Source organism: Chelonia mydas, chromosome 3 (assembly GCF_015237465.2).
Source record: "Chelonia mydas isolate rCheMyd1 chromosome 3, rCheMyd1.pri.v2, whole genome shotgun sequence".
NCBI lineage: Eukaryota > Metazoa > Chordata > Testudines > Cheloniidae > Chelonia > Chelonia mydas.
In genome coordinates, this window is record NC_057851.1 from 137,688,819 (window position 1) to 137,711,104 (window position 22,286).

The 22,286-nt window shown below is 41.9% G+C and overlaps 1 protein-coding gene across 22 annotated transcripts in view; it reads left to right on the top strand.

Annotated features, from left to right (window-relative positions):
• CNST (consortin, connexin sorting protein) overlaps nucleotides 1-22,286 on the top strand; it is a 110,878-nt gene that overhangs the window by 20,646 nt on the left and 67,946 nt on the right. For all 22 annotated transcript variants that reach the window (XM_037895361.2, XM_037895362.2, XM_043543377.1 and 19 more), the window contains one exon: nucleotides 825-1,263. In XM_037895361.2, the coding sequence (XP_037751289.1) occupies nucleotides 876-1,263 (388 nt within the window). In that variant the 5' untranslated portion in view covers nucleotides 825-875. The remainder of the gene's footprint in view (nucleotides 1-824; nucleotides 1,264-22,286) is intronic.

Here is a 22,286-nt window from a genome sequence, read left to right on the forward strand (position 1 = left end):
CAGCACTGCGATGCTTGTAAAAGCCAAAGAAGTAAGCAGTCAATACAAATGTAGAATTACCTCAGTAAGAACGGTACAACTTTCTCTTGTTGGGGTCTACTTTTGCCTTTTGTACATATCAGTTTAATTTCAGCATTCATTGGAACTATGTATGCACAAAAGGGCAAAATTGACTTCAGGTATGTGGGAGGGGTTTGTTTCTTAAAGCTCTATCTGCTGCTTTGTGTGCTTAAAATATGTTTAATGTTTTCATGAAAACAATGTGATAATTTAATTCAGTAAACAATTTTCTTGTATATTTAACTGTTGTAACAGTGCTCTTTTGCACATCTGAAGTGATATTCTGTCTGGCAGAAATAGGAGTTCTCTTGTTTGTCTCCCACCTCTTTATTCCTCACTGGCCTTTTTTTACCTCAGTCGAACCGCATCTCTTTATGCAACAAAAATGGTTTCATTTTATTTGTTGAAAAATGTAGATAAGGAGTTTATTTCCTGGTTACTGATAATATAGTGAATACTACTGTGGAGAACACATACGTACATATGTACATACAAATATATAATTGATTCCAGTAAAAAGGCCCACAATGTAGCCTCCTGTCTTCTAGAGCAGTATTGACAATGTACATAAAATATGGTTTTAACCATGTAGAGATATTTTTTTATATGTGTTGTGATGTGGCAGTAGTGCTGCTGTATTTAAGGGCCTCTTAACATTTTTGAGGAATTACTTGCCTTGGCTAGCTTAATTCCATATTGCCTGAAATTAGACATAAAGACCCTCTCTTCCATATTTGTTAATATTTCCTGATTTTATATTTTAGACCTAAGAACTGTTTTGACAGCGTTTAAGCTGTTCAACAAGAGACGCTCTAATGGATGACGGAGAATTTCCTACAAATGATTTACTGATAGACTCAAAGGACAGACTTCATGCTGGTGACAGTGTGGGAGATGTGGGAACTCGTTTGGCTTCTTCATCTGATGAAAATGAAAATCAACTTGATGGTGACAGGAGTGAGGTCCTGACCAGCAGTGACAGTGCAATGGGAATGCATGAAAAGGTTGAGCAGGACAATATCAATAACAATGAAAATCTGGACAGTGGAGACTGTACACCAAGCTGCAAAGAAGATGAGACTGAGAAGAACTCTGAAAGTTTCCGTATGGACATTCATCGAGAGGAAAAGCCTGTTCTAGAAAAATGGACAGATGGAAAAAGAAGACCAACTTGCAAAAAAGACTCCTTTAGAAAATCTACAGGTACTTTCAAAAATTATATATTCTTGTTTGTTTTGTTTTGAATAATGAAGCTCTAGTTCTATTCCATGAGTCAGTCACATTTACAACTAATGTATACACTTGTTTTTAGTTGCAACAACTTTCAGTAAAATGGTATTACACCTCTACCCCAATATAATGCTGTTCGATATAATGTGAATTAGGATATAATGTGGTAAAGCAGCGCTCCGGGGAGCGGGGCTACTTTACCTCATTATATCCGAATTTGTGTTACCGCAAGTGGTTCCTCTGCGTGCCCCCCCCTTACTTGCTGTGGCCCCCTGCCCCAGCTCACCTCTGCCTCCTCCCACAAGTGCACCGCTGCTCTGCTTCTCCCCCCTCCCTCCCACCCTCCCAGGCTTGCCGCGCCCAGCAGCTGATTCGCGGCAAACTTGGAGGGAGAGAGGGAGGTGAGAGAAGGGAGTGGCGGTGGCACGCTCACGGGAGGAGGCGGAGTGGAGGTGTGCTGGGGCGGGGGGGCATGGGGAGGGCCGCAGCAAGTAACCGGGGTGGGGAGGGCGCAGAGGAACCGCTCCCCGCGCCAACTCAACTCCGCTCTGCCTCCGCCTCCTCCCCTGAACGTGCCGCCCTGTTCAGCTTCCCCCATCCACCCCACCCCACCCCACTTCCTTCCTTCCAGGCTTCCCGCGCCAAACAGCTGATTGGTGCAGCAAGCCTGGAAGGGATGGGGGGGGGAAGCAGAGCGGTGGTGGCGTGCTCAGGGGAGGAGGCGGAGGCAGAGCGGAGGTGAGCTGGGGCGGGGAGTGGTTCCTCTCCCTACCCCAATATAATGTAGTCTCACCTATAATACGGTAAGATTTTTTTGGTTCCCAAAGACCGCATTATATCGGGGTAGAGGTGTGTTTATTGACATGCTGACAATAGTAAACCAGATACAAAATACAGACTGTCCCTACCTTTAGACCTCAAAATCTAAACCAGTGAGAGACAGTAAACAGTACACACTGGTGAAATAAATGAATGGATAAATTACAAAGTGAATTTCTGCCTGAAGTCCAAATACAGAGAACATGTTTCTTGATTATTTGAGTATTCAAAAGCAAGATTTTGGTGTCCTATTAAGGCATCAACGTTTGAAAACTTGGCTTCTATCACAAAATATCTTGATCTTGGACTGCTATTACCAGAATTTACTTAGGTTTCCCAAGCTTAATAAATACTTCTACTGTGTACATCTTGAGTAACACACTGTCCATAAAATATGTGTAAAGCTGCTGCCAAGTTTTTAGATTGTATAATTCACTCTTCCAAATCTAACTTTAGATCTTTAAACTAAGTGGCTAAGGATAAATTTTAAAATAATTTTCTGTTACATATTCTGCTTTTTTTAAATGTTCCTTCCCTTTGCGAAAATGTTTGTGTTGATATTGATTTTACCATGTCAGGTTTTATACTTTTTGTAGTGTTGCAAAATATACTGATGAATACAGTGCATTTTGTTTTAACGTCATTGGTATCTTGGAGGATTGTTTAAAGGTCATTAGGTAGGATTCAGCAATGCCCAGGCTGGTTTTTTTCTACAATTTTTTTTTCTCTTTGTTGTTGAAATTTTTGGGCACTCGGCTGAGAATTAACAGCTAAACTGACTAGCTGTGTACAGTAGCAGGCATTTTCAAAGTCACTTTTTTCATCTTGCCCTACCAAAGCTACCCACTAAATAGTCATTTTGTTTTTCCCTAGAAATACATGTTTTCAAACCAAGGTTTTACAAACACATTCTGGTGGGTGGTTTTATAACACTTGATTCGCTGTGCCCGAGAATTGTTTCCAGTGTTCTGTAACATTTTCCTTGAATGATTTTTCAAATAAACCAGATACGGTGGAGGAGAAGGGAAGCTGTGGTCTGCCTGTGAGATTGGATGTGCATTTTGTTGAATTTTGGGTTGTTTTCATATTGGTATCCTAATTCAAGGCCTAAGGAGATTTATGGTTTGGATAAATATCTAGAAGTTTGGATATTTATCTGAACTTATGGAAACTGCCCATATGAAAGTCTGTGTTCCTCTCTCACTCCTATCCTCCCTCCCTATCCAAAGAAACACTCCAACAATAGCCTCTCACTACTTACAGTTGTTTCTTGGAGAAAAAGTCCGCCTCCATAGTGTTTGTGCCAGTTCATCTTCAGGAGGCTTCTCCAAGCGTTTCTTAGTGGCAGTGGGGCATCTCCCTTTCTTTTCTCTTGGGAGAGACATACCAAAGCTTGGATTTGAGATATTTTGGTTCAGTAATACATCTGAAGACAAATGAGCACTAAATGCAAGCAGAAAAGAATATAATTTAAAACATGCATGCATTCAAAAGACTTGTGTCAGAGATAAGATTTTAAATCCATACAAGTGTAAACAAACCAGAAGCTGATGATTTTAGAATTAAGGTAACTTGAGTGTAGAGCAGGGATTGGCAACCTTTGGCACGGGCCGAGGGATGCACTGGCCTCTCCTTCCCGCAGCCCCCATTGGCCTGGAACGGCGAACTGCGGCCAGGGGGAGCTGTGGTCGGCCGAACCTGTGGACGGGGCAGGTAAAAAAAAAATGGCCCGGCCTGCCAGGGGCTTTCTCTGATGGGCTGCGTGCCAAAGGTTACCGATCCCTGATATAGAGTGTGTTTTGACAGATGGACTCTAGTGTTAACATTTTGATTTCATCCATATTTCTTTACAGAGATGTGGGCATTAATGATTCTGCCATGTATGACCCTAAGCAGATCAGTAGAGACTATAGGTCTGTGGGAGTGAGGGTGAAGGAGTCAGGGTCACAGATGGTGGTCTTTTGCACCCTGCCAGTTGAGGGAAAGGGCCCAGGCAGGGACAGATGCATCGTGGAGATGAATGCATGGCTACACAGATGATGCCAACAAGAGTCCTGTGGCTTTCTTGATCATGGGATGCTGTTCCCTGAAGGAGGACTTCTGGGAAGAGATGGGGTCCATCTGATGAAGGGGAAGAGCATTTTGGGACACCAACTCACCAATCTAGTGCAGTGGGCTTTAAACGAGGTTCAAAGGGGACAGGTGACAAAAGCCCACAGGTAAGTATTTTTTTAAAAAAAAAAAAAAAGTTGACCTTCACAGGGGGCTGAAAGTTGGGGATGAAATGGAAGATTAGAGTAGGGTGAATAGGAGCAACAAGAGGGAAAACATTGGGGGCATCTGCTCAACATTTTAGATGTTAGTACACAAATGTAAGGAATATGAGGTGTAGATGGAAGAACTGGAATTCTAAATTCACAAGCCAAATTATGACTTAATTGGCATCACAGAGATTTGGTGCGATAAATCTCATGGCTGGAATATTGGCATAGAGGGGGATAGCTTGTTCAGGAAGGACTGGCAGGGAAAAAAGGAGCAGTTATTACATTATACATCAACAATATATACACTTGTTCTGAGGTCCAGGAGGAGGTGGGATGCAGCCCAGTTGAAAGTCTCTGGATGAAGACAGAAGGGGGAGAAAACAAGGGTGATGTCATGGTCGGGGTCTATTGTAGACCACCAAATCAGGAAGAGGAGGTGATGAGACATTTCTAGAACAAATAACAGAAGTATCCAAAACACAAGACGTGGTGGTAATGCGGGATTTCAAATACCCAGATATCTGTTGGAAAAGTAACATGGGAAAACACAGTAAGTTCTTGGAATGTGTTGGGAACAACTTCTTGTTTCAGAAGGTGGGGGAAGTAAATGGCGCGGCAGCCATTTAAGACTTGATTCTGGCCAACAGGGAGGAGTTGGTTACAAATCTAAAGATGGACAGCAGCTTTGGTGAAAGTGATTGTGAAATGAGAGATTTCATGATCTAAGAAAAGGAAGGAGTAAGAGCAGCAGAATGTAGACAGTGGACTTAAAAAAGCTGAGTTTAACAAACTGAGAGAACTAGTAGATGCCACGGGAAGAAAACCTAAGAGGGGAAAAGGAATTCAGGAGAGTTGACAGTTGTTGAAAACCAATATTTAGGGTACAACAGCAGACTATCCTGATGTGAAGAAACTAGTATGAGGCCAATGTGGCTGTAAAGAGCCCTTTAACTATTTGTTTATTGAGGAAATTTTAACAAGTTTACAAATCTTGGCTATCTAAATATCAGAGACAATACAACAATCATTACAACAGTGAGCTTTTGTTTAGAGAAACATTATACAGTAATATAATCATTAGACCCTCTCTTTCAGAGTAGCAGCCTGTTAGTCTGTATCCGCGAAAAGAAAAGAAAAGTACTTTTGGCACCTTAGAGACTAACAAAATTATTTCAGCATAAGCTTTTGTGAGCTACAGTTCATTTCATCGGGTGCATGTAGTGGAAAATACAGTGGGGAGATTTTATATACGCAGAGAACATAAAACAATGGGTGTTACCATACACACTGTAACAAGAGTAATCAGGTAAGGTGAGCTATTACGGAGGCGGGAGGGGGGGGAACCTTTTGCAGGGATAATCAAGGTTGGCCATTTCCAGCAGTTGACAAGAACGTGTGAGGAATGCGGGGGGGAGGGGAGGGCGGGGGAGGAAATAAACCTGGGGAAATAGTTTTACTTTGTGTAATGACACATCCACTCCCAGGGAGTTACCAAGATGCAGAGTGAGCATCTTTACATTATGCTGACATGTTGTTTATAGTGATTCTATTAAATTGAGGAAAGTCTCTGATTGTATACATTTAACAGATCAGGCACGGCTATCAAATGTTAATATTGAAAAAAACATTAGAACATTAGATGGTTTTGCTTGGATTTTTTTTGCAGGTGAATGTACTTTTCTGAGTATTGAGTAAAAGGTAACCCGATATCTCAACATCTGTTTGTGCTCTTGACTGTTTTGCTGGGTACATCATTGTGGTGTTAACTTTTCCATAACAACCACCTCCCATATTTTTTTGAACCATTCCTCTAGAGTTGGATTATTTTTCTTTCCAGTAGGAGGCTATCAGTAGCCTAACAACTACTAGCAGATGTGAGATTAATTCTTCTTTTCCTTCTGTGTGACTATTTCCCCGAGGAAGCCCCAAGAGGATTACCAAAGGATCATTTGGTAATAAATGTCCAATAATTTGTGATATTTAGTTACAAATTGCATCCCAATACACTCTAATGACAGGACACATCCAACATATATGCATAAAATCTGCTGTTTCACCACAGTTTTTCCACCATTTATCCCATTCAATCTCTATCTGTTTTAAACCTAATTGGTGTAAGGTACCATTGAAACAGTAACTGAAAGACATTTTCTTTTATTGTGCTACAGACTCTGGTTGCTGGTCCCCTTTTCCAGATCAAACCCCATTCCTGTGTAGTAATTTGTCTATCCAGATTCTTTTCCCAGTGTTTCATCTGTGGACTTTTTTTTTTTTCATTACAAAAGTTGTCTGCAAAGATGGATGTAAATGAGTTATAATTTTTTGTTTCCAGACACCATCACTTCTGTGCATTAGCTTTCTTTCTAAAACAGCTTTTCTAGACAGTTGAGAAACATGCCCAACTTGAAAGTTTAAGTACTATCGGAGAGTGGGCCAGTAAAAGTTAGTTTTGATCTCTAAATAGGTTTGAAAAGTTTCTTTACAGAATAGTTGGTCAACCATTTGTATTCCATGGCTCTCTCAATCTTTAAAGCTATCTGGTTTGTGACTTGGAATATGATCCGGGTTATTTGCAATGTGTGTTACTGGCAAGGAAAAATAACCTACTTTATCTCCAGTTCTATACCACACCCATGAAGTAGCTTTTGCTAAAGGATGTGTATAAATTTCCAGAGGGTGGGTTTGTTTTTTTTTTATTTATTAATCCTTGGGAGTCTAGTTTAGTAGAGACCCAGTGTTTGGTTGGGTTAGAGCACACCCAATCCACTACTGTTTTAAACTCATTGTCTTGTAGTACCATAAAATATTTGGAACAGTTAGTCCATAGTTCACTCTGGTAAATGGTTTCAGAGTAGCAGGCATGTTAGTCTGTATCCACAAAAAGAAAAGGAGTACTTGTGACACCTTAGAGACTAACAAATTTATTTGAGCATAAGCTTTCGTGAGCTACAGCTCACTTCATCAGATGCATGCAGTGGAAGATACAGTGGGGAGATTTTATATGCACAGAGAACATGAAACAGTGAGTGTTACCATACACACTGTAACAAGAGTGATCAGGTAAGGTGAGCTATTACCAGCAGGAGAGTGGAGGGGAACCTTTTGTAGTGATAAGCCTTTTGCTCTGTCAGTCTGTTTCTTCCCTTCAGCAGGTGGGTACTGTAGTTGTAAGAACGCTTGATAGAGATCTTGTAGGTGTTTGTCTCTGTCTGAGGGGTTGGAGCAAATGCAGTTGTATTGTAGAGCTCGGCTGTAGACAATGGATCGTGTGGTGTGGTCTGGATGAAAGCTGGAGGCACGTAGGTAAGCAGAGCGGTCAGTAGGTTTCTGGTATAGGGTGGTGGTTATGTGACCATCGCTTATTAGCACCATAGTGTCCAGGAAGTGGATCTCTTGTGTGAACTGGTCCAGGCTGAGGTTAATGGTGGGATGGAAATTGTTGAAATCATGGTGGAATTCCTCAAGGGCTTCTTTTCCATGGGTCCAGATGATGAAGATGTCATCAATGTAGTGCAAGTAGAGTAGGGGCATTAGGGGACGAGAGCTGAGGAAGCATTCTAAGTCAGCCATAAAAATGCTGAAGTGAAGAAACAGATTGACAGAGCCAGAAGAGTACCCAGAAGTTACCTACTACCGGACAGGCCCAACAAAGAAAATAACAGAACGCCACTAGCCATCACCTTCAGCCCCCAACTAAAACCTCTTCAGTGCATCATCAAGGATCTACAACCTATCCTGAAGGACAACCCATCACTCTCACAGATCTTGGGAGACAGGCCAGTTCTTGCTTACAGACATCCCCCCAACCTGAAGCAAATACCAGCAACCACACACCACGCGAGAAAAACGCTAACTCAGGAACCTATCCTTGCAACAAAGCCTATTGCCAATTGTGTCCACGTATCTATTCAGGGGACACTATCATAGGGCCTAATCACATCAGCCATACTATCAGAGGCCCATTCACCTGCACATCTACCAATGTGATATATGCCATCATGTGCCAGCAATGCCCCTCTGCCATGTACATTGGCCAAACTGGACAGTCTCTATGTAAAAGAATAAATGGACACAAATCAGACGTCAAGAATTATAACATTCAAAAACCAGTTGGAGAACGCTTCAATCTCTTTGGTCACTCGATTACAGACCTAAAAGTGGCAATTCTTCAACAAAAAAACTTCAAAAACAGACTCCAACGAGAGACTGCTCAATTGGAATTAATTTGCAAACTGGATACAGTTAACTTAGGCTTGAATAAAGACTGGGAGTGGATGGGTCATTACACAAAGTAAAACTATTTACGACAAAAGGTCCGTCCCCCACCTCCCCCCGTCCCTCCCGCTCTCCTGCTGATAGCTCACCTTACCTGATCACTCTTGTTACAGTGTGTATGGTAACACCCATTTTTTCATGTTCTCTGTGTACATAAAATCTCCCCACTGTATTTTCCACTGCATGCATCGGATGAAGTGAGCTGTAGCTCATGAAAGCTTATGCTCTAATAAATTTGTTAGTCTCTAAGGTGCCACAAGTACTCCTTTTCTTTCTGTTAAATGGGTCTGTTCAAAGTATCTGCATTTACTCTTGGTCTTTTCTTATTCTGTATAGTTTTCCACATCAGGAACATTTTTATGACCTGAAAATACAACAGAAATCCTACAAAAAATGGAAACATGGAAAAATTGCTAAGAATGAGTACCAAAGAATAGCACAAGCATATAGAGATAAAATCAGAAAGTCTAAGGCATAACATGAGTTACAGCTAGCCATGGATATAAAAGGCAATAAGAAGAGGTTTTATAAATACGTTAGGAGCAAGACTCAGATGAAGGAAAGTGTAGGTCGCTACTTATCAGGGAAGGAGAGCTAATAATGGAGATGTTTAATGCCTAATAAAAGAGCTGAGATGTTTAATGCCTCTTTTGCCTCAGTCTGCACTAAAAAATTAATTGTGACCTAGTGCTTAACACAGGAGTGGGCAAATTATGGCTCACAGGCCTCTTCTGGCCCTCTTAATCCGGCCCTCGAGCTCCCACCATGGACTAGGTTTGGGGGCTTGCCTTGCTCCGGCGTTCCAGCCAGGGGGCTTTCTGCGCGGCTCCCGGAAGCAATGGCATGTCTCCATTCCGGCTCCCATGTGTAGGGGCAGCCTGCCCAGGGGGCTCCACATGCACACTGCCCACGCCCCAAGTGCCACCCGCTGCAGCTCCCATTAGCTGGTGCATGCCGGAGGTGGGAATGTTGCTGCTTCCGGGAGCTGCTTGAGGTAAGCACCACCCAGAGCCTGCACCCCTGACCCTCCCCCACCACCACACACTTCTCAACCCCTTGCCCCAGCCCTGATTCCCCTCCCGCCCTCTGAACCCCTCAATCCCAGCCCAGAGCACCCTCCTGCATCCCAAACCCCTCACCCCCAGCTCCATTCCAGAGCCCACACCCCCAGCCGGAGCCCTAACCCCCCCCCCCTCGCTCCTCAACCCCCTGCCACAGCCCGGAGCCCCCTCCCATACCCTGAACTCCTCATTTCTCGCCCCACCCCAGATCCCACACCCCCAGTTGGAGTCTGCACCCCAACCCCCAATTTTGTGAGCATTCATGACCCGCCATACAATTTCCATACCCAGATGTGGCCCTCAGGCCAAAAAGTTTGCCCACCTCTGGCTTAACACAATCTTAACAACAAGGGTAAAGAAACACAAATAAGAATAGGGAAAGAACAGGTTAAATAATATTTATAAAGTTAGATGTATTTTAGTCAGCAGGGCCTGACCCAATGTATCCTAAGAGTACTTAAGGAACTAGCTGAAGCAATCTCAGAAACATTAGTGATTATCTTCGATACCTCATGGAGGACAGGTGAAATCACAGAGAACTGAAGAAGAGCTAATGTAGTATCTATATTTAAAAGGAGAGCAAAAAGGACCCAGGGAATTATAGACCAGTGAGCCTAACTGTGATACCTGGAAAGATACTAAAACAAATTATAAAACAATCAATTTGTATACACCTAAAGGATAATAGAGTGATAAGTAATAGCCATCATGGATTTGTCAAGAAGAAACCATAGAATCATAGAAATGTAAGGCTGGAAGGGACCTAGAAAAGTCATCAAGTCCAACTTCTTGCACTGAGGAAGGACCAAGTAAATCTAGACTACCTCTGCCAGATATTTGTCTAACCTGTTCTTAAAAACCTCAGATGATAGGGATTCCATAACCTCGCTTGGAAGCCTTATTTCAGTGCTTTAACTAGCCTCACGTTTAAAAGTTTTTCCTTTTAACCTAAATTTCCCTTGCTGCAGATTAAGCCCATTAGTTCTTGTCCTGCCTCCAGTAGACATGGAGAACAATTGATCACCATCCTCTTATAACAGCCCTTAACATAGCTGAAGACTGTTAACAAGACCCCTCCTCAGTCGTCTTTTCTCAAGACTAAACATGCCCAGTTTTTTAAACCTTTCCTCATAGGTCAGGTTTTCTAAACCATTTATCATCTTTGTAGCTCTACTCTGGACTCTCTCCAGTTTATTTATATCTTTCCTTAAGTGTGGGGCCCAGAACTGGACACAGTACTCCAGCTGAGGCCTCACCTGTGCTGAGTAGTAGGACGATTCTCTCCCGTGACTTGCATATGACACTCCTGTTAATACACCACAGAATGATATTTAACATGGGAGCATAATGCAGTAAAATCTTATTCCATGAGCAAATTAGTGATGGAAAGGTAAGGGATCTGTCATTTGATTTGTAAAAATCTACAGAATCATACTTTCAATGGTATCAGCCACTGCACTGTGGCAGTGAGAACTGGTTATCTCCTGGCTCCCAGCTCCGGGTCCTCTGGTTGCTGGAAATTTTGATAATATGTCGTCGGAAACGGGTCAAGTTGAGTATCATTCAAAAGCCCTTTCTCCCATGAATACAATGGTACCAAATATGATAACCTAGAACAGTTATATAGATATATATTTGAGAACATGTTTACAAATTAATGTTTTTTAAATGATACTTTGACACAGGGATGCATTGCTTTGGTAATCCTAGGGAAGTTAGCCTTGACATCTCTGAGTGAAAACATTTATTTATCTAAGTCATCAGCAGTGTCATCTCTGTCTAGGGCACTGCTGCTAGGCATGTCACACTGATCCTCATCCACACTGCACTCGCACATCCCCATGCAAGACAGACTGCTGGCCAAACATTTGCAGGGTGATGAGCATCTGGTCTTGGCATATAAGCATTTGATTAGATGAAGGATGGATTCAGGAGTGCATGTTACTTCAGACGTAAGTAGTGTGCTCTGTTTATCCTCCAAGACCCTTTGTGCCCAATAGGGGAGGGTAGTTTTGGATATGCTCATTCTTCCAGGAGCCATTCCGTTGCTGGATAATAGCAGGTATAAATGCACCCCTTGTTGGTGGCAGTTTGTCTCCATTTTCTATTTGGAAAACATCCACCAGTGTAGCTCTGCAAGTGTTATAATGTTGGTCTTCAAATGGTAAACTCAGAGTGTGAATGCCTCCAGTGAATTTATGACCTCATCAGTGACTGTCTCAGCCATTCTGAGCACCTACAGACTGAGGAAAAAGTCTTCGGAGACTGAACCAAATGAGTTCCAGTCAGATAGTTTGGTCTTTCCAGCCAAAGTTTCAGTAGTGTCACATCCTGAAAGGACATGGAAACCTAGCAGTGGGGCAGATTTTAATAGACCAAGTGATCGGTACAAGTCTCTGACCCCTGTGGAGAACCACTATATACCCCCATCCAGTTTGACAGTGAACCATTGATAATTACTCTTTGGGTATGATTAGGGCCCTACCCACAGTGCATATTGGTGAATTTCACAGTCATAGGATTTTAAAAATCATAAATTTCATTATTTCAGATATTTAAATCTGAAAATTCATGGTGTTGTAACTCCAGGGGTCCTGACCCAAAAGGGGGTGGGTCACAAGGTTATTGTAGGGGTTTGCAGGTTTGCTGCCCTTACTTCGGCGCTGTTCATGGTGGTTTTGCTGCCTTCAGAGCTGGGCAGCTGGAGACCAGCAACTGCTAGCTGGGAGCCCAGCTCGGAAGGCAGCACCACTGGTAACAGCAGTGCAGAAGTAAGGATGGCATGGTATGGTATTGCTACCCTTACTTGTGTGCTGCTGCCTTCAGAGCTGGGCCCTTGGCCAGCATCCGCCACTCTCCAGCCACCCAGCTCTGAAGGTACTGCAGAAGTAAGGGTGGCAATACCGTTAATCCTCCTTGAGACCCCCCCGCAACTCCCTTTTGGGTCAGGGCCCCCAATTTGAGAAACGCTGGTCTCCTCTGAAATCTGTATAGTTTAGGATAAAAGTACACAAAAGACCAGATTTCATGGTGGAGACCAGATTTCATGGTCCGTGACGCATTTTTCACGGTGTGAATTTGATAGGGCCCCAAGTATGATCTTTCAACCAGTTGTGCATCCACCTTATAGTAATTTAATCTAGACCATATTTCCCTAGTTTTCTTATGAGGACATCTTATGGGACTGTGTCATGGGGTTTCTACTCACTGCAGCTGTTCTGGGAATTAGCTCTCTTCCGGGCCCAATGCCTTCATTTGTAGTCTCCCCCAGGAGCTGCAGCTTCCTCTTCATGACTTGGCCCTCTGGCCAGGTCACTGAATGGTTTCCCCTTCTAGGGTATAGGGTCTCACTGTACTTGCTGTCCAGGCTATGCCACTTTACAAACCCATGTCTAAATTTATTATCTGCTATCTTCTCCATGTACTTTTTGGAATTGCTGTTGTCTGGATTTATTTCCTCTACTTCATGACTTACCACGTTCACAGGGTAAAATCCTGACCCTATTGATGTCAATGTGAGCTTTGACATTGACTTCAATGGGGAAAGGTTTTCACCCAAAGACCATGAAAACAAAAGGTCCTGTGAAAATCCATATTGACATTTCAAGTAGTGTATCATTAGAGAGACATAGGAAGAATTACAAGGGGAATGTTACAGCATGCTCTGATTGCTTCTGTTTCAGTACTATGGCATGTTATAAAAACTTGGGAATTTCTCAGAAAAGCACATAAATGAATGCTTAGGAAACTGGCTCTGTGACCGTCAAGATTTGGAAGATTGGATATTGGGTGATAACTGCAAAGAAAATATGATTTCTTTAGTTCTCTTCAAAGTTTGCTCAGTGCGGGGTTCCAGAGATTTCACATGAGAAGTGTATCTGTACGTGGAAACTCTAGGTTATAGTTGAAATAGCGCTGTTGATTAATCGCAGTTAACTCACACGATTAACTCAAAATTAATCACGATTAATCGCAGTTATAATCGCACTGTTAAACAATAGAATACCAATTGAAATTTATTAAATATTTTTGATGTTTTTCTGCATTTTCATATATACTGGATTCTGTGTTGTAATTGAAATCAAAGTGGATATTTTATTATAAATATTTGCACTGTAAAAATGATAAAAGAAATATTTTTCAATTTATCTCATACAAGCACTGTAGTGCAATGTTTGTCATGAAAGTTCAACTTACAATTGTAGATTTTTTTTGTTACATAACTGCACTCAAAAACAAAACAATGTAAAACTTCAGAGCCTACTAGTCCACTCAGTCCTACTTCTTGTTCAGCCAATCGCTAAGACAAATAAATTTGTTTACATTTACAGGAGATAATGCTGCCTGCTTCTTATTTACAATGTCACATGAAAGTGAGAACAGGTGTTTGCATAGCACTTTGGTAGCTGATGTTGCAAGGTATTTAAATGCCAGCAGGGGTAAAAGTGAGCCGGTACAGGCTGGTACGGCGTATCTGTGAGGAGGCAGTACTGGCCCGTACGCAGCCCACATTAAAGTGCTGCCGCGGCAGCACTTTAACGTCCCTTCCCCTTTTGCCTCCCCCATCAGCGGCCTGGGGCAAAAGGGCAGCTGCCCTGGGGGTGGTGATTTAAAAGGGCTTGGGGTTCCCAGCTGCTGCTACTGCAGCAGTGGCCAGAGTCCCGGGCCCTTTTAAATTGCTGCTGGAGCCCCCAGCGGCAGGGCCCAGGCACCATGGAGGGGCTGGCGGGAGGAGGCTGACCCCACCCCTGCCCCTTCCACCTGAGGCACCGGCCCCCGTACCGGTAAGAATCTATTATTACTTTCACTGCTGCATGCCAAATATGCTAAACATTCATATGCCCCTTCAAGCTTCAGCCACCATTCCATGCTTCCCTGCTGATGATGCTCGTTAAAAAAATAATGCGTTAATTAATTTTGTGATTGAGTTCCTTGTGAGAGAATTGTATGTCTCCTGTTCTGTTTTACCTGCATTCTGCCATGTATTTCATGTTATAGCAGTCTCGGATGATGACCCAGCACATGTTCATTTTAAGAACACTTTCACAGCAGATCTGACAAAACGCAAAGAAGGTACCAATGTGCGATTTCTAAAAATAGCTACAGCACTCAACCCAAGGTTTAACAATCTGAAATGCCATTCAAAATCTGAGGGACGAGGTGTGGAGCATGCTTTCAGAAGTCTTAAAAGAGCAACACTCAGATACGGAAACTACAGAACCCGAACCACCAAAAAAGAAAATGAACCTTCTGCTGGTGGCATCTGATTCAGATGATGAAAATGAACATGTGTTGGTCTACTCTGGTCTCGATCGCTTTCGAGCAGAACCTATCTTCAGCATGGATTCATGTCCTCTGGAATGGTGGTTGAAGTATGAAGGGACATATGAATCTTTAGCGCATCTGGCACACAAATATCTTGTGACGCAGGCTACAACAGTGCCATGCGAACGCCTGTTCTTACTTTCAGGTGACATTGTAGACAAGAAGCGGGCAGCATTATCTCTTGCAAATTGCAACCAAACTTGTTTGTCTGAATTGGCTGAAGTAGGACTGAGTGAACTTTTAGGCTCTAAAGTTTTACATTGTTTGTTTTATTTTGGAATGCAGTTAATTTTGTACATAATTATACATTTATAAGTTCAACTTTCATGATAAAGAGAGTGCACTACAGTACTTGTATTAGGTGAATTGAAAAATACTATTTCTTTTGTTTTTTACAGTGCAAATATTTGTAATAAAAAATATAAAGTGAGCACTGTACACTGTATTCTGTGTTGTAATTGAAATCAATATATTTGAAAATGTAGAAAACATCCAAAAATATTTAAATAAATGGTATTCTATTATTGTTTAACAGCACGATTAATTGCGATTAATTTTTTTAATTGCTTGACCATCCTAAAACAAATACAAGCCCTGAATGACTGAAAGTGTTCAGATGGTCAAGTAAGATCACCCAGACAACTAATTCTGTCCCCTGACACCATTCTGAGAACAACCAGAAAATCTGAGGTAGCTTTATCTTTCTATCACACAAGTTAATGAAAAGTAAAAGGGAAGTATTAACACTTTTTGTGGTCGCTGATGAACTTAATTTGTGTATGGAAGGATAAAATAGTTCGTGTTTCGGGTGGTTGTTCGATTACATGGTTGTGTGTGTGTGTGTGTACTTGCAAAATGGATCCTTTATACCTGGAAATTTCATGATTTTTAAATTTTTGTGTTTAAGAAAATGATAATGTTCATTTAAGGCAGGGGTTCTCAACCTTTTTCTTTGAGTCCCTCCCCCGCCCCTTCCCCATGCTATGAAAACTCCATGGCCCACCTGTGCCAAAACAACTATTTTTCTGCATATAAAAGCCAGGGCTGGCATTAGGGGGTAGCAACCAGGGCAATTACCTGGGGCCTCATGCCATAGGGGGATGTGCAAAGCTAAGTTGCTCAGGCTTCGGTGTCAGCCCCATGTGGTGGGGCTTGGGGCCCCAGGCTTCAACCCCATGCGGTGGGGCTTCATCTTTCTTTCCTGGGCCCCAACACCCTGCTTGGCGGACCCCCTGAACCAGCTCACAGCCCTCCTAGTGGGCCCCAGACCCCTAGTTGAGAACCACTGATTTAAGGGTCCTTTGGCTGAAATAACTGATAGATTCTTTCAGCCTTCATTCTTAATTAACAAAGTTTACTTTGTCTGGGATTTTCCCTACGTTTATAAAAATATTTAAGAATTTTGTAGTAACAGAACTCCTTGCAGATACTTGCATAATGACAGGTTTCAGAGTAGCAGCCGTGTTAATCTGTATTCGCAAAAAGAAAAGGAGTACTTGTGGCACCTTAGAGACTAACAAATTTATTTGAGCATAAGCTTTCGTGAGCTACAGCTCAATGCATCCGATGAAGTGAGCTGTAGCTCACGAAAGCTTATGCTCAAATAAATTTGTTAGTCTCTAAGGTGCCACAAGTACTCCTTTTCTTCTTGCAGATACTGTGAGCTGTTCAGGTACTTGAGACATTGTCAGCTGCAGAGACGGATGCTGTTCCTTCCCAAACAGCCTTCTGTCCTCATATCTAGAGAGAGAATATTTAGGCAATTCTCTCATAAATTTTTTAAAATAAATTCATTTATTCCATGTTCCTTTCTTTTAAGTCTGTTGACAGGGTAAACACATTGAGCAGTAATCTAGGATATGTTACCAACAGGTTTATTATTTACTATTATTAATCATTTATTTATGCTGTGATGTACTTCAAGCATTCCGACATTCCAGAAAGAATGATTTGTGGGGGGGGGACCTTGTCCCAGGGAGCATGCAGTCCAAGGATAAACAGAGCTTACCTTACCATTTTAGACAGAGGTTAAATTTTGGTAGCTTACCTCTAAAGTTGAATCAGATGAAATTCTCAGTGAAAAAAATGTGGAATACTAATATTAGAATCATCAAGGTTGTTTCTGCTTGTCTTCCTCTTTCCCTGGGATTGTCCACCTAAGCTTCTCTCTGTTTTTCTTCCCATCATCCTATGGTTCATTTCCTCACCTTTCTGTATTTTTCTCTCTTTTTCTGGTTTTGTTTTTTCCAGTTTCTGGGTTTTTCTGACTTTTCTTTTTCAGGCCAATGGCAGATAATAAAGGTGTACTCAAGCACAGCAGTGATTTACATTTGGATCCAGACCAGGTTTGGAAAAATCTTATTGCACAAAAGTTAGAAAAAGTAGAAGTGCTATCTGGGCAAGTAAGTGTCTGTATAAAGGCAACAGGGGAGGTTGGTGTGGGCTGAGTTACATGAGAGGCAGCAATGAGCTGCCAATCAAATAAGAGGTTGGGAGAGACTTGGTAAAAGTGAAATAAGGTTAGCTGAACTGCATCAGGCTAAGGGGATGAGTAGGAGTTGAGCAGAGCAGCAGAACTGAATTGCTGTGAGAGGAGAGGACAGGCTTAACACAGCAGTAGAACTAATCTGCCTGTCAGGGTAAGCAATGGACTGATGTCAGTAACGCAAGTAGAGCCTTGTGAGAAGCTAGGGGGACCATGGAGAAATGCACTGCATATCATGCTTAAGGTTAAACCATACTTTGAATGTGGTATCTCTTTATGCTTTGGTCAAAGGTATTTGATGGCTGGCGACTGAGCTTTTTGACTAACTCAGGTACTTCAGAAGCAATTATTTTTTTTGTCAGAAAGCGAAGAAACAGCTTAATTTTCCAGCCAAGCTAGAGTAGGTTGTGTGGTTAAACTAAAATGTGATGTGCAGCTGCTGCAAAGCAGTTTGATTTGATTTTAGGAGGGAAATGGCTTCTCTTTAATACTTTGTCTACCACCTTTTCCAGCTGCAAATTTAGCTGCTACTTCAGTGGGCAAGCAGTTGTATTTGCAATTCATTCCATGACATAAACTATTTTAGATCCTTTTGTATAAAATCTACATACTCACAAACTTGACTGATGTAAAATAAATATTTGAACAATGTATGGAATACATGAAAGCATCCTATTGGAGGTTGTGGGGCGGTAAATATCCAGCAGCCTGAATCAGCAGAGGTAATACTGCCTCTGTGCCAAGTAAGCATAACAAACAAGGCACAGAACAAAATAATTAAAAAGTGAAATAATTTTTGATCCTCACAGCATGAGAGCCCAGTATAAGCCAGCCATACTACAGAAACAATCTAGGGTGACCAGAGAGCAAGGGTGAAAAATCAGGACAGGGGGTGGGGGGTAATTGGCACCTATATAAGACAAAGCCCCAAATATTGGGACTATGCCTATAAAATCGGGACATCTGATCACCCTAAAACAATCTGAAGAAAACATATTCTTAAGTATTTAAATAAAATGCTTTAAAATATTGTTTAAACGGTCGTGGAAAAGACAAATATTGAGTCAGGATGGAAACTAGTTTGAAATCTCAGACACTGGGCTATGGAATCCCATAGAAATTGCAATATGTCTACAGCAGATAACGTAGAACACATAATCTTAATTAAAACTTCCATTTCAAACAGTTTTCTTGTGAAAAGTGGCTCTTACTTGATTAGTACTCTGGATCTTGCACCAAGCTAAAAGGTGCAGGTTTTGAGGTTTTTTCACTGAATGATAACGATAGTAAATTTGAACGAGAGCGAAAATATTAAAAGGATTATATTAACTGAAGGCAAAATGATGCCTTGTGTTGTATGAGGAATAGGGTGGGAGGTAGAGGAGGAGTGAAGGAGCACCTCCCATAGCATCTCTGTGCAGTCACACTTACTGTTTGTGAGAGCTTGGAAAAGGGGCCTAGCTAACATGACTGCCACTGCTCCACCAAAGTAGCAACATCTCTAAAAGGTCCCAAGGCCCAGTTCATTTATTCCAGTGTGTAAAGCACATGCTAGCTAGGGATGCATATTGTTCCCAGAAAGTAAGGGGAAATTAAATAATAAAAAAAGAGAGAACTGCAGAGCTTCAAGACAAACTTGTGGTGTACAGAATACTGCAGGACCTGAGAAATCTTGTTTCTCATCTTTTTTCTCCTCACCCTTTTTCTCTTCAGAGGGGCAAATTCCTGTGACTCCTCCTAAAGTTTTATAATGCTTAGTATTAGTGTTCAAAGTGTCATCACCGTGGTGTAAATATAAAAGAGCAAGCCTGCAGAGCAGGCGTGGCTAACCTGTGGCTCCGGAGCCACATGCGGCTGTTCAGAAGTTAATATGCGACTCCTTGTATAGGCACTGGCTCCAACTTTCCAATGTGCCGGGGGGGGGGGTGCTCCCAGGTTCTGCCACAGGCCTTGCCCCCATTCCACCCCTTCCCATCCCCTCCCCTGAGCCTGCCGTGCCCTCACTCCTTCCCCCTCCCCTCCAGAGCCTCCTGCACGCCACAAAACAGCTAATCAAAACAGCTGATTGGGAGGTGCAGGCAGGGAGAGGTAAGGCGCTGATCGGTGGGGCTACTGGTGGGTGGGAGGCCCTGGGAGTGCGGGGGAGGGGGGAGCTGATGGGGGGCTGCCGATGTATTACTGTGACTCTTTGGCAATGTACATTGGTAAATTCTGGCTCCTTCGCACCTTGTCCACCCCTGCTGTAGCGTATGGTTGATTTCACAGGTTCTGGTGCACAAGGTGTGCAAGTCTGCTACATTTTAAAAATGCAGTTCTACTCTGAAAACTAGCAATATACGTATTCAGAGTCATAGCTGCTTATTTTATTTAATATATTTTTAAAACTTGCTATTTCTGCTAGCTCTGAAGAACCAACACAGTTACAGTCATGTGAGCTGGATTCTGTTGCTTCCTGTATATCAACAGAATTGTTTACTAAGGGTTCTATAAACTCAGTGACAACTACAGGTTGCTCATGTGTCACTGAGGTTGGAATTTGGCTTGCAGAACCTGTATTGCTGATAACAATGCATGCAGGGTTGTCAGTTAGAAAAAGAAGCATCTTTTTTCATTTAATTCAAGCACATTTGGTCTGAAAATCACTGAGGCATAAACATGGAACTCCTTGATGTCATTCATGCAGTCCCTTTTTGGTAAAGAACAACTCATTGAAAATGACAGTGAAATAAAAGGAATTCTTTAAATTTAAGGATTTTACAATAATTCATCTACCTGTATCCGTGTTCAGTATTGTGGTTATAGTAATCACTGTGCTCTGGCATATCAGTTCAAGGGCTGACCCTTTGTTTTCAACCACTGGTTCATGACAATATCAAGTCCTGGACCTTAGACTGGTGTAATTTTCATTCCCTGTATTGAAATTAATCTTCTTATATGTGAAGATATTTATTGTATATTAAAGTATTATTAAATTTTCACTGTAATTTGTCAGATTCTCATTTAATATTCATGGCATCACCTTGTAAGGTGAAAAATCAAGTTTATGGATAGTGAAATTGAGATCTATGCAATTTTTAATCAATTTCCATTTCTGTTTCTTCTCAAACATGAAAAGGAAACTGCCCTGAGGCTGATTCCAGAGTGTTATTAACAGTGATGAAATTGGGAGGACAGTGATGTCTGACATTGGAGTGTGTTGCGGCAAATTTATCATTATCTGGATCTAAAGTGGCATCAGATATACAGAATATATATTCTGGACCTCATAATCTGTCAGAGGGATGTACAGTGTTCATTTTGTTTATCAGGAAAAGCTTTAACTCAATTATTTTATGTCACATAATTCTATAAGTACTGTATATTCTCTCCTCATACCAGGGACCCCCAAGCTTTTCTGGGAGTCTCCCCTCATCTCTCCCATTCACCCCAACCACTTGTGTTCCCAAATGTCATGATTTGTTCCTTTTGCTTGGAAGAGCTAGATAGCCGAGCGTATGTCTACACTGCAATTAGACACCCACAGCTGGTCCATGCCAGCTGACTCAGGCTGGTGGGGCTCAGGCTAAGGGGCTGTTTAATTGCGGTGTAGACATTCAGGCTCAGGCTGCAGCCCACGATCTGGGACCCTCCTATCTCTGTGACCTCCATAACAAAATTGTATCCTTGGTCATGGCAAATCTCATCACTTTTCACTTACAAGAAAATGGTGATATCCTGAGCATCAGGTTGCTGCTTTCCCCAATCTGATAGTGGGGAAACACTTTTCTGGATGGTGGTGGGGAGGAAGAAATGAAAACCCTACAATATATGTAACTAACAAATCTGTTCCCATTCTTCCACACATTCACTTGTTTGGGTGGGGTATCCATGTTTCCCTACCCTTTATATGTTTGTGACTTTAGAGTGTAAACTCTTCAGCAGTTGTCTCTTTTCTGTGTTTGTACAGCACCCAGCACAATGGGGCCCCAATCCTTTAGGTGCCTGCATAATATAAATACTTACCTCTACTAATACTAAATTCATACATCAATGTTTGATCATCACTAAGAACTGTAGTGTTGATAATCAGCTTTCATGTTTTACAACAGTTAGAATGAGAAACAGCCCCATAGTGAATACAATACTGAAAAATTAAAAGTATTATGAGCTAGCTATCGTTACACAGAACCATGACATTGGAGTATATCTGCTCACTTTCCAGAAGCTTCTTGATTCTGTCAAATCAAGTCTTCCCTAACAGTTCACAGCTCCATGTACTTTGCCCCTCTTGTTAATATCCAGTGAGAGTCGGTTCCACCCACTAATCTTTCCAGTAGGTAGAATATTAATGTAAATACTTCAAAGCGACAGTTTTTTAAAGATGAACAAAAAATTCACAAGAAATACAAAACAAACAAAATCCTGTTTGTTTTTTTCACAACCCTCCTTAGGGTGGGGAGAGAGGATTTTAAGGAGAAAAAGTCAAAGGTGCAGAAGAAGTGGTGAGGGAAAGAGCAAGACTTAATCAAATAAGTGAAGTGGAGTTGTTTAGCGAGGAAGACTACAGAGCATGAGAAGAAATGTGTAGTGAGAAATTTGATGTGGTCCCTGGACTTCCTTTAGATGCATTCAGTGGTAGAGTGGGAATAACAGAAGTGAATGCAAAGAGTGAGCCAGGGAGATTGAGAGTAGAGGCCCTGAAGTTGATTAAGGTGAAGATTGCAAGTGCAGATGTAGGAGTTCGGGACATTTGAGAGGCTGATGGCTTAGACATCATAAAAAGATCGT